The sequence below is a fragment of the Paramormyrops kingsleyae genome, chromosome 15, assembly GCF_048594095.1.
Source record: "Paramormyrops kingsleyae isolate MSU_618 chromosome 15, PKINGS_0.4, whole genome shotgun sequence".
Lineage (NCBI taxonomy): Eukaryota > Metazoa > Chordata > Actinopteri > Osteoglossiformes > Mormyridae > Paramormyrops > Paramormyrops kingsleyae.
This window is the reverse complement of record NC_132811.1, coordinates 6,336,735-6,349,829: the sequence shown is the minus strand read 5'-3', so window position 1 is coordinate 6,349,829 and position 13,095 is coordinate 6,336,735. Positions and strand designations below refer to the sequence as shown.

Sequence of the window (13,095 nt, the reverse complement as noted above, 5' to 3'; positions counted from 1 at the left end):
CAGATACGTGCCTTCATACACACGGTCAAACTTCGTGACTCCAAAATGACTCCAAGCCAGAGGTAGCACTGGGAAATATGGCCTCCTCTGATTGGTCTGGCCTCAGACACTGGAGAAACAATGTTATTGTGAAAGAATAACAGTTAGAATTGCCAGAAGCTTTCCTTTTGATGCCGGCCTCGCATGGTTGCACAATCCCGCTTCAGTGAAGATCCTAGACTGTTCTAGAACAGACAGGCAAGCTCGGAGGACACCTACATGGAAGGCCGTGAATTAATCCACCTATTTCAGCTTTCGCTATAATGCTGAAATACTCAACAATGTATAATAATGGGAGAAGAATTTAAACCAGGTTATATAGTTATATAGAAACACAAAGGCCTATTGTATTAATCTTTCTTTCTTGTTCTGTTCAGTCATGGGTTGTATTCGAATTCAGGGGCGGCATCCATTGCAGGGTGCGGTCTATGTAGCCTTTGCAGGCTGTGTCATTGCAGGGTGCGGTCTATGTAGCCTTTGCAGGCTGTGTCACTGCAGGGTGCGGTCTATGTAGCCTTTGAAGGCTGTCATTGCAGGGTGCGGTCTATGTAGCTTTTGTAGGCTGTGTCATTGCAGGGTGCGGTCTATGTAGCCTTTGCAGGCTGTGTCATTGCAGGGTGCGGTCTATGTAGCCTTTGCAGGCTGTGTCATTGCAGGGTGCGGTCTATGTAGCCTTTGCAGGCTGTGTCATTGCAGGGTGCGGTCTATGTAGCCTTTGCAGGCTGCGTCCTTCGAAAATCCATGCAATGAATCTTGGGATATTTTGGGCTATTTCCACCTCTACTTCCTGTTCATCATGTGACCTTTATCATGTGATTGCTGCCGTGACACTGATATCATGTGATTGTTTGGGGTCAGGAGCCCCATTTTTTTGTCTGGCATGATCCAGGAAACGGTTGGAAGTTTCACATGTAATCAGATGTATTTGAAAGGCAGGGAAGGGTCCCGGATGTGGGGGCCGCCATGGGGTTTAGATGACACGTGTGTCGTGTTTCCTCCCCTCAGAGATCTGCCTGCTGACCCGCGGCAGACGCACAGCTAGCGTCCGCGCCGACACCTACTGCCGGCTCTACTCCCTCTCAGTGGACAACTTCAACGAGGTTCTGGAGGAGTACCCGATGATGAGGAGAGCCTTCGAGACCGTGGCCATCGACCGACTCGACCGCATCGGTAACAACGACTCAATAACAGCAATGAAGTCAGACATGACAAAGCAATACATCACGAGCATTGAAATGGATGATCTCAAAGCGAATATGCCGACATAAAAGAATGAGTTTTAAGAAGGACAACCAGAATAATTTTATTATCCTAAAGGAAATTGCTTGTAATTACAGAAAACACGATACACAGCTGCATGAAAAGACAAATACAGAGAACACACAGCACCACAGACTACAATTTCTACATAGAAATAAAATATGGAGATAGTATGGCAGTTTTGAACTGTTATATAGCACGATGCGCAGGGGGGGGAAGGGTTATTTTAACATGAATATAATATTAGCATCCATTTGAATTTTTATGATATTAATTCAGATTTACCGGTAAGCTTTGGTCGAGCAATCCATTGGTTGATTAAAAATTGTCCATTAGTTTAAAAGAGCAAGCCCATTTTTAATGTTTAATATTTTATTATTATTATCAAGAGCTCACAGCAGGTGCAGCACAAATTTTTATAAATTAATATCCGTATACAGCAGTATCTTATCACCCAGTGTAACAACATTATTAAGCAATCAGTATATAGCAGAAATGAAATAAGGACAAATCATAAATCAAATTTCTTTTTAAAATGATTTGTATATTAGATGGTATGGGTAACATTTTCCATTTATGTTTTTTTTTTTATTGTTAGCTTAAAAGTGTTGTCAGCTAGAGGAAACACCTAGACTGTGTTTTCAGACCCCGCTGTGTAAACAGTCTGTGTAAACTTCATAAATCTCTCTCTCTTTGGACGGTGAGGCTTGCCCAGTCTCCCTGCAGCAAGGTCAATATGCTCTTGATGTGGCATCTGACATCAGACTGACTTTGTCCACCTAGCATATGTAGTTACAGAAGCATTATGTCAACAAATTTGATGTCTAGTTTGAAATCACTGGTGTCCGCAGAACCCAGAGTCACGTTCCAGAATGTTCCATGAAAGTTATTCAGGAGACATGAATCTCAAAATAAAGATCGTTATGTAGATCTTTTTCAACATTATTTTCCTGCCAAACTGCTTCAGTACACTGTCTTGTCTACATGGTGGATCTGGTTATTTTTGCCACTGTTGGTCAGCTCTGGTTTGTCACACCAATTTTGGCTCACGCTGTTGGCTTAAAGAACAGGAATTCCGGAGTCATTAGTCATTGTTCGTAATAAGGGCTGTTTCTAATACTGAAAATGGATGCATAAACAAGCAAAGACTTGTCTTATGGTATTTGTATTTCAAAGACAATGAGATCCCTTCAGGATTTTACTAGTACTGAATAAAATGCTCTCTTAATAATGGTATATTTTTACAAGCTTTACTCGAGTGAATTGCCGTCAGATTTCTGTAGAAGCGGGTGTGAGGTCCTCTTGGTAATATTTATCGGACTCCCTTCTTGTTTACTTCTCTGGTCCAGCAGCACACGCCCTCGCTGTTACCATCCATCTAGCTCAGTGTTTCTCAACCCGGTCCACAGACAGTCTGTGTTTTTGCTCCCTCCCAGCTCCCTGCCAGACTGTCCACTTTGCTGGGAGGGAGCAAAAACACGGACTGTCTGTGGGTCCCTGAGGACCAGATTGGGAAACACTGAACCAGCTTAATGCTGATTTCTTATCCAAGGAGAGTCAAGCATGTCAATCAATTAGTACATATTGTTATTGTCAATATTGTCATTATTGTTTGGTTATTTAGTCATTTGGTTACCTTATAGAATGCTTCCTAAATTACCTTAAACTTCACACTGGTTTTTACGTAATTTTAACTACTATTTTGGAACAAAGCTTGCTAGCTATAATACCCGTAATTTGTCAGTATGAATACTGACACATACATTGGCTTTTGTAGATCAGAACTTTGTAATATTTTTAATGGAAAATGAAAACTATTAGGCAGAATATCACTGGAGTGATATTAATGTGAATCCATGAATGTGGCTGGGTTCTGCTTAGCTTCCAGGTCAGAGGTCACTGAAATCAAATTTCTCTCCTCCAATCCTCCCCAGGGAAGAAGAACTCCATCCTCATGCACAAGGTCCAGCACGACCTCAACTCCGGCGTCTTCAACAACCATGAGAACGAGATGATCCAGGAGATCGTGAAGTACGACCGGGAGATGGTGCAACCAGTGGACCAGCCGCGTGCCATGTCGCTGACCCCGCCCATGCACGGGGGCATCTTCGCCCCGCCAGGCCCTTCGCAGGCCCCCTCGGCCATCGCCACGCTACAGCAGGCCGTGGCCTTAAGCTTTTGCCCCCAGGTGGCCAGCCCGCTGGTGGGCCCCATGGCGCTGCAGTCGCCCAGGATGGTGCGCCGCTTCCAAGTGGTGCAGAGCCTGTCCAGCCCGGTCTCGGTGTCCCCTCTCCAGGCCCAGCAGGCTGTCCAGCCCCAGGCCTCTGGCGGGTCCTTTGCCTCAGCCATCTCCAGCCCCCCTGTCCAAAGCCCGCTCGCCACCGGGGCACGAACTTTCCAGTATGGCTCCAGTCCCATGGGGGCCTCTTCTGGCTCTCAGCTTTCCCTAGTCCAGCAGCGGGCCCCCAGCCCCACGCAGCGGCCTGCCACGCACAAGAGTACCCACTCGTTGCACAGCAGCAGTCTGAGCCAAGATGCCCGCGCTCTGTCGGCATCGCAGCCCTCCCTGCCACACGAGGGCGCTCCACCGGCGGCCCCCAGCCTGCCACAGTCCAGCCGCGTCTCCTCCACGTCCATCGGGCCTCCCCAGGCCCACCCTGGCACGTCAGGGGCTTCGGGTTACAGGGGTGCGGTGCCACAGAGGGTAATGCTCCCCCATCAGATGTCGATGGGGTCCTTCCCTTCCTCGTCCCTCGCCGGCGTGTCGCCTGGGATTGGGGCGGCCGCCGCTGTCGGACTGGGCCAGCTGGACTCTGGGTCACCGAAGAAAGATTCCATAGTCAGTCTCCCCGAAACGGACTCCATCAGATCCAGGCTCTCCTCCAACTTGTGACACGGAAGAGTCCCGTGTGCTGAGGAGCCGTGTTTTGTGAGCTACAAGGGTCCTGGTCCTGGTCCTGGTCTTGGTCCTGGTCCTCGTCCCACGTCTCCCTCTCCCTGTCAGTCCCCGAATCTCACAACAAGAATGTATAACGAGTGACTGGTGACAATGCAAAGAGGGAACTTGTACCTAACAATTTAGAATGGAGTAGTGGAATATTTGTACTCTACACGCGTGTAATATAAACCCACGTAAATGAATAGCTGTAGCACCTGCTCATATCCTGCCTTCGACGCCTCCTTCGTTTGCTTTCTTTACTGTAAAAAAAAAAACATAATGTATAAGTCACACAATGTATAAAATCCAAACAATGCAAACTAGCGAGAGCTGGAACAAAAGAGAAAATCAGGGACCCTCTTCGGATGACAATTATGAAGTTTAACGCTTTGCAAAAGTGTTTTTTTGGGTGTCCTTTTTGTGTATGAAATTGCTATATAACTAGGTGTTCTACTTATGAAACTGTTATATTAGTATTGTTTTAGAAAAAAAAGAAAATGATAAAAAAAAGCTTATAGTATTTTAGACCGCTGGTCGATCTTAAATGAACATGTAAAAATGAGAAGTGTCAAAGTGCGTTCCTGGCAGTTTGATCTACATTGTAATTTCTTCAGACCAAAGTTGATCTTTAACACAATGGTGATGTGTGTCTGTGTAAACGGGAGAAAAAACTAAAAACAAAAACAATCCTGAAAATATAAAACGAGATCCATTTAACTGCCTTGATTCCTACTTTTAAAGCCATAATTAATCTCAGCCTATGTGTTTATTATGATTTTACATCCATAACTTGTTTCTCCACGCAATTTGGTTACATTTTTTTCTCGTTCCCATTTCTCATGGTTTTTATGAAGAAAAGATGCAAACATTATAGTGGTGTGTTTCTGTTTTAAGGATAAAATATTTAGTTGAAGGTTTGTCATCGTCCTGGAACTTGCACAAAGTTGGATTGTAGCTTCAGTGAAGAACGGCTGTTGTATGTAGGATAATGGAAACTGAATTATACAGAACTGTGATGAGTTGGCACCCCATCCTGGGTTATTCCCTGCCTTGTGCCCGTAGCTTCCAGGATAGGCTGCAAACTGCCGTGACCCTGCCTACAGAGAATGGATGAATGGAATGTGTCTGTTCTGCGACAGACGCACCCATTCCCACTAACTGAAGCCATTTCAGATTCTGATTCTAAATAACCGGATATGTTTCACTGTCAGGGTTGTGTATTCAGAGGACTTCTCTTGTCATCTTACAATAACATTTTATACCGTTCTTGATGCTCTCCATGAAAAACAAGATTCCCTGCTCCTTTTGTAAGCTGGACTTTGGGTGATTAGTCTCGATTTCAACCTAGAATAAGAGTCATGAAGGGAGAGACACCGCGTGGGAATTTGAATGTTCGAATAGAGATGCATCTCAGTGCCGATACAATTGCACAGCAATGCAATTCTCAACTTTATAAAAAGACCTCATTCTTATGGGCCGATCTTAGGGAGAGTTTTATTTTTTATTATAATTTTTTAAAATAAACAGTTAGCCTTTATTTTGATCCTACTTAGCTTCTTTTCACTGCATTTTACTGTGTGTCAAATCGACCTGGTAGCTTTAAGGAAATCTTGCAGGATGCACAGCGATGGGGACAGTATCCACCAGAGGTGTGAATCCGTAGATAAGCAGTAAATCAAGTCTTCATGTCACCTCATATTGCTGTGTCACTTGACTTTGGCGCTTGTAAACTGAAATTTTCGTGTTGATAATGATCTTTAGTTTGTATTAGCTGTCTGGATTTCATCCCAGGTTGACTGCAACTGCTTACTGAAACGCTGCAGAAATGCTGAAATGCAGACCCGGAGTCTTTGCTGGGTCAGGATTGAGTGTGTGTGTGTTTGTGTGTGTGTTTGGCCATGTCAATAATGTCTGTAGGGTTGATGTGTTTCAGTGTGATACTATGGGACCATTGAAAAAATATAGCCTGTCTGTGTGTTTCGGATATAAACGTGTTCTGCTAACTGGTGGAAGATAAAAAAAGATACTTAGTTGACCTCACAGCTCCATTAATGAATTACATTCTCAGCTAAATGACATTCACCGGCTATACAGCCGCAAACCAGCACCACGCAGTCAGGATATCAAATGAATGTGCTATTGCACTGGTAAACAAATTATATGAAAATTGCAGTGGCAAACAAATAATGAAATTAAACTGCTGATATGTTCACATTTGTTCAGTTTATAAAGCCATTTTACAAGAGCGGTACTTACCTCCGCGTTCAGCTATCTAGAAGATGTAGGATAGCAACATGGTAAATAGTGCAGCAGGAATTGACCAGTCCTTACTCATGAGTTTCTACTATGGAGGAACTTTAGAAGATCTCAGTCCAGCATCTCAGTGAGATCTTAAATGCTAGATTTCACTAATTTATCCTGGATCTATCAAGCCAAGGCAGGTGCCAGTTAGGGGGTTAGACTAAGGACCAGTCCAGTCAGCCTCAGAACACGTCCCCAGTAGAATCAGGCAGCCTGTATGTGCGTTTACCACGTTCCCATTCCACCTCATCATGGTCAGCCGACTTATTTAATGACTATTTCTGCTTCCTCTTCTTCCGCGTTGCCGATCAACAGTATGTAGGAAGATGTTTGTCTATCTCCTGCCATTATTATTTTTATTATTATGAAAACAGCTTAGGGCAAATAGCAGATGCAATAATCTGACACGTGAAAACTGTGAGAGATATAATGTATGGAAAATGTATAGAAAAAAGCAATAGAACTGAAAGACTGAAGTGACTGAAAATTTCTGGCAAAACTACACAGCAAATAAGTAACTGTAGATACATCTCACTTAATGCCCTAATAGGCTGTCTGAAAATGTCTGCACATATTTTTTAAATATCCGCAATAATCTATAATTAGTCTCTCCAGTCATACACAGCAGGACATTACCACTGATATATTTGCACTTGCTAATTATGGCGACTTTTTTGCTTCTTAGTAAGATTGTGTGCGACTGACGTGCCGTCCTCAGTGTCCCCTGCCTTGGCCTGTGTGTCTTCCTGGACAAGGTCTGGGCCGTCGCCACCCTGACTGGGGGAGGAGCTGTCGAATTGGGATGGGTGGGTGGATTGTTGTCAAGTTTGCTTTATCGCTAGGGTGTCCCGGAGATGAGAGTTTGCAATGACTTATAGTCCCCGGGGAAGGCCGGTGCTTTTGTGTTGCCTGGTTTGCCGTTGTGAGGATTGAAGGGAGACGGATAAATCAGAGTGACCTCGTGGTATTCCATGGGCGGGGACCAGTTAAGCCGTTCCTGATCCCGGCAGGAGAAGCGATGAGATGGTTTCTTGAGAATAGCGTTTGACGGGCTCTGTATTTCCAATGCGATTATCCCATTCCAAGGCTTATTATATGATCCTTGTAATTACTTTAAATAAAAATAACTCAGGATTTAATTACTTAGACAACCTGATTAGTCTATTAACCAACTTTGGGCTGGTTTTGTGTGCATGTCTGACTAGCAAAGCACACATAGACAGATTTATTGTTTTCCTGTTCTATCCTTTTCAGAGGCAAGTTAACTGCTTTTTTCCCCCGATTTCTTCACCCAGGGATTATTTTCAGATCATTGTTGTCATCCTGGGTCATTCCATAATGGTGATCATAGTTACATCTAGTGGAAAAGTAAGGTTTCATTGAAGCAGAGGGCAGAGTAAGACACGGCTTCACTTCCAGCACAAATGGCATGTTGCGATATACCTGGATTTGGTCTAAACTAGATCCCCATAAAAGTTACTTTTTTTTTTTTGAAGTACTACTTAGTTTAACCCCGGGGAAAAGTAACTGGAGAAGTCAAGGAATTTTTGTTACATGAAGTCACAGATTTGGTACATGAATATCACAGATTTTAAAAATGATTACAGCTAATCTGTAGCCTTTTATGTTGAATGTATGTGAAGGACAGTAGACGATGACTCTTATACCAGAAGCACTGTAAAACAAACAAACAAAAATGACACAAAGACAACCAAATGCAAAGCAAGTTGAAAGGATAGCTGTACTTCCAAATGCATCTTTGTTCTGTGACAAGTGGACCTCTGTGTAGTTTCGCTTCCACTCGTCACAAAGAAACGTTGCATGGAGGAGCAGTGTCTGTATTACATCTCAATCTGCATTGAGATATTTGGTGCACAGCTGACTGTTACGGGAGGATAGCGATATTGCCAACTCATGTTCTCACTTCCTGTTTGAAATTTACTGCTGCATTTTGGGTATTTTGAGTTTTTTTTTGGCAAATGTTGTTTTTCTCCAATACATTTTGATAATCATTACTTTTTGAAGTGTAACAAATTGAGAGGCTGATAGTTTTATAGTAGTTTTTCATTGACCTAGTGAGCTTTGTCTGCCCGGAAAAGCTCAATTCCTGCATCAAAAGAACATTCTGCACAGCTCTGGTCATTTAGCGTTTCTGCCATTTCTAATTATTTCCACTATAAAAAAAACGAAAAAATAAGTGTGGAAAATTGTGTGATCGGCATTTGCCCAGGTATGATAAGAATTTTGCATATGCCCTGTGAGGGGGTTGGCACCCAATTCTGGGTTGTTCACTCCTCTGCACCTATAACTTCCTGGATAGGTTCCCATCCCCGTGGCCCTGAATGGGACATGTGGGTACAAATAATGGATGGATGATAAGCATTTATTCTTCCACACTGATGTCACTACACAACTCTCCACAATTCTAGATGTTAATTTTACATCAGTGACATTCCTGTTTAGCCAATATAGCGTTAACATGCCTATACTGCCAAATAAATGTTCTAGGAAAATCTGAAGGGAAAAAGAAATGTTTCATAGTTTAAAAAGCTCCAGGTTTCCACATTGCACTGCAGATTCAGGTTCATTTCAGATTGAAAGGACATTAGGTTCCTCTGGGAGAATCCTCTTTAATTAACAACCAGCGTTTTTGTGGGACAAGTCACCTCAATGACTTCACAAATCCTTGGGTTTTTCAGAAAGGAAAAAAAAATGTCAAAGGCACCGGAAGATGATTGTGGACGTGTGACTGAATGAATACGCCGACTGCACATTCTCTGTGTGTATCTCACTGACCCTCTGCTGTTTTTCCCATATGCTGGTATCTGAATCTGCCCTATACTTTGAGCTGCTGTAAATTGTACAGATTTAAATGTTTGGGGGCTAAATGTTATGAACAGGAATGTTTCGGGGAGCCCAGTGATGTTTACGACGCTCCTGTTTCTCGTTCCATCCGAAAACCTTAACTACGAAATTGGACCAGTCCTCGTTCGTTAACTACGGAGTATTACGCGAATCAGGGTTTTGCTTTTATTGTCTGAGTCACAACATGTGTCCTGTACATACCTACTGCCTAGTGTATTTCCTTTCTAAATGCTGTTTCTTTGTGTGGGTATGAAATGCAAAGTCCTCCTCCTGTTGTGATAATTCATTGCAATACGTGACAAAGAGAGAAGGAGAAATTGTAAATTACATATAAATATATATATAGAACTGAATTTTCAGTTTAACACTTCTTTTGCATTTATCAGAAAATAAAACTATTTCTTCAGCTGCATATGTAATCCTTAGAGATGCCCAGCTCTCTGTCGGATGCTGAAAGCTCATCTAATGTACCTGTTTGATTATTGTATAAGACTCTACGTCAACGCGCTGTAGTTACAGTCAAAGGAGCTGTAATGTTGTGTGCAGTCCGTCAGCGTCGGGGCAGGCAGAACCTGACAGAAGATAGTTCCTGTTCACTGCTCCGGGATGACAGTCCATTCCAAAAAAGAGTCAAGGAACTAAGCCAACAAAATGCGAGCTCCAGAGATTCCACCCAAGCATGAAGAGATGCAAGATTTTGGAACATGGCTAAAGAATTGGTTGATACAATGTTTTTAAAATGTAAAGGCAGTTTGAAAAAGTGGCAGCATTCTGAGTGTCACTGGGATGTCCTGGAAGTTACTTGTTCTCATGCAAACCCCTGTATGAACATTAAAGGATTTTCAGAGCTGAACTGTATTGTCACGGGAGTTTACCGACTTTCACCAGAGTCCCTATGAGACGGAAGAGAAACAAAGCATCAGATGGTAATTAGAATCCTGCCAGTTAAGATTCCTTAGTCCCAGGGTTCACAGGGTTTCGATACTGAGTACCTGCATATTTGCGTCGCTGTTCTTTGGGATGCAATTCTGGCATCAGTTCCAGGTCTCATTGCAGGGGTAACGCAACTACGGCTGTGTCTACCTGTGGCAATATCAGTCAGCGGCAAAGAACAAAGTGTATTTGTTAATAATTACTTAATGTACTTTTAATAAGTGGATATGACAAAATTGTTGAATCTTTATAATGGAATATGATTCTTAATGTATTGTTGAAACATTCTTTTTCTGTGGAGACTAAGCTGTTGATTAAGGTCAAAGGTCAGTGCTTGGTGCTCAGAATGTTTTGGCCAAAGAAGTACAAAGCAGAGAAAAAGTCTATCAAACGATCTGCATTCTGGGCACCGCTGTCGAACCCGTGACGAAAGTCCACATGAGACGCCTGGCACATCACGGCACATCACGGCACATCACGGCACACTGTCGATGTGGCGATGGTGTCCAGCGAAGAAATGCAGTAAATAAAAAGTGCAATAAAAGACAAGAGCATTGGTAATACTCCCCGCAGACGCCTCGTCTTTTCTGTTGGTGATAATGACAATTATACTTCACATAAGACAGAGAAAATGTTCTTTTAGAGGGATATTACAAATCTCAATGAGCAGTTATAATTCACGTTTTAAAAGGTTTGTTCACTGTATTATAAAAATGGCAATAAAGCATAATTTGTACTATGAGACGTATTATTATTATTATTATTATGGAGATGTTAATAAGGGATGAATAACAAAAAAAAACAAAACCATCTTGGGGGCCCCCCCATGCGGCGTAACCCCACCCCATCCAAAGATGAGGAGTTTCTGCTGCAGATTGTAGTGCTGCGTCACTAGTGAGGCATCTGTGCATGCGAGCGTCGATCAGCCTGCGTCACACAAAGGTCACCCCAAGGATATGCGGCTCAGCGGCTGCCGGAGGCTCAGGCGCGGCCCCAGCGCAGTCTCTGATTCACCCGCGCCACGCGGCGAGCCGGGCCGGCACTGCGGCCCCGCCCCTCCCCCCACCCCACCCAGACACAGCCCTCCCCACAAGCAAACGCATCCCGAGAGGTGCTCTGTAGCTAAGTGACAGAGAGGATAGATAGCAGGGTAGGGGATGTGGACGACGCAGGAGCGCGGATGCAGGGTAGGGGATGTGGACGGCGCAGGAGCGCAGATGTCGCACGTAGCAGCAGCCAAAATGTCGCCTTCCGGTTCATTTATTCAAGATTCAAGATTCTTTGTCACAGGCAGTTATAGAAGTACAGCGTGTATTGAAATGTACCCTGATTCGGTCCTGAGACTGTGCACTAAAGTTTAACAAACTAAAGAGAAATATGAAAAAGGCTAAGACTAAGGTAATGAAAATATATAGGAAAAAATATATTCCAAATAAGCATTACAATAGACAATATCCGTACATCTTGTAATGTAATACATTATATATATATGTTAGATTTGTTTATGTAGATAGATCTAATACATAAATGTCATAATAGCAGGTTATGTCTGTCTGCTTGCTTTAATTCTGTAGGACTCCACACCTTTGTGTCACGGTGAACTTAGGTCACGAAGCACAGGATAGATGACCTGCCATTAAAGACCCATGTGGAGCTGCGTACTTCCTGGTCACATGATCATTCTGAGGATTCTTTTGGTCAGCTGATTTTTAATGCTTTTAGCTGGGAGGGTCTCTGTCACGATTCAGAAGCTGTCAGCACCGTGGCGAGTGGCGGATAGCCAGCACGTCCCACGAACAGCACGGCGAGGGCTGGGCCCCCCCCCCACCTCACCTCATGACCTTCAGCATGGACCAGCCCCCCACCCCCATCCAGTCTCCCACCAATAGGAACGCTTCCTCCTTCAGCAGCGTAGCACTGCTTGCTACCTACGCTGGTCAGTCCGTTATAGAAAACAGAAGCTGGTATGTGCATTGAATACCATTATAGATGAGTTACGAAAGCCGTGCGTCCGCAATATTCTGACAGTAGCTTACACATCCTTCCTCCGAGATGCTGTGCTTTTAACTTGGAGAGTTTGTTTTTATGTCAGACATGCAGAAAAAAGCACAGCAGGAACTCCCTGCCCTGGATGGATGGATAGATGGTCTGAGGCAGGATTATAAGAATAGATGTACTATCTTAAGTCAGCGTAAAAATCTGAGGATCTAACGCAAAACATTTTAAGACACGTAATTTTTCTGTTAAACGTGTGTAGAAAATCATAATGGAGGCCTTTCTGCCTCCAGTGGTCATTAAAAAAAAGAAAATCATACAGTGAACAAGGTTAAACTCTGTCTCATTTAAATTAAAAAACATTCAATATCGTGAGAAGTAGTTTATGAACCATTTAGATATTGCAATGAAAAGTGCAATTCATTTCTCACAGCAGAATTTACTCCAAATGCCCCTTAGTGGTTGATTCAATTCTACCATATATGAATAGCTAAGATATAGAGGAGTGTGTTTGTGAACCATATGCCTTTTACCATGCTCTGTCCTACATTTACCACATACAAAGAATACAATCTTCCATAAGGACATTTGTATTAGCCATTCATATCTCCTCCTTTGTAGTTAGTTCATGTCTTGTATTTTGTTCGTATCTCTTCCCTGCTTTCCATTTGTTGCTTGAGTCAATAATTTTATTTAGGGCAACTGGAAACACCCACATTCTTGGTGATGTATCTTCATGAATGGAATGTGATTACGCTGGCACC

General features: G+C 43.2%; 1 protein-coding gene across 1 annotated transcript in view; it reads left to right on the top strand.

Moving 5' to 3' along the window:
* The window catches only part of LOC111860460 (potassium/sodium hyperpolarization-activated cyclic nucleotide-gated channel 2), a 55,957-nt gene extending 44,882 nt beyond the window's left edge, over positions 1–11,075 (top strand). Inside the window, exons 8-9 of the mRNA XM_023844202.2 lie at positions 1,045–1,209; positions 3,234–11,075. Of these exons, the coding sequence (XP_023699970.1) occupies positions 1,045–1,209; positions 3,234–4,192 (1,124 nt within the window). The 3' untranslated portion in view covers positions 4,193–11,075. The remainder of the gene's footprint in view (positions 1–1,044; positions 1,210–3,233) is intronic.
* Positions 11,076–13,095: the final 2,020 nt, after the last annotated feature.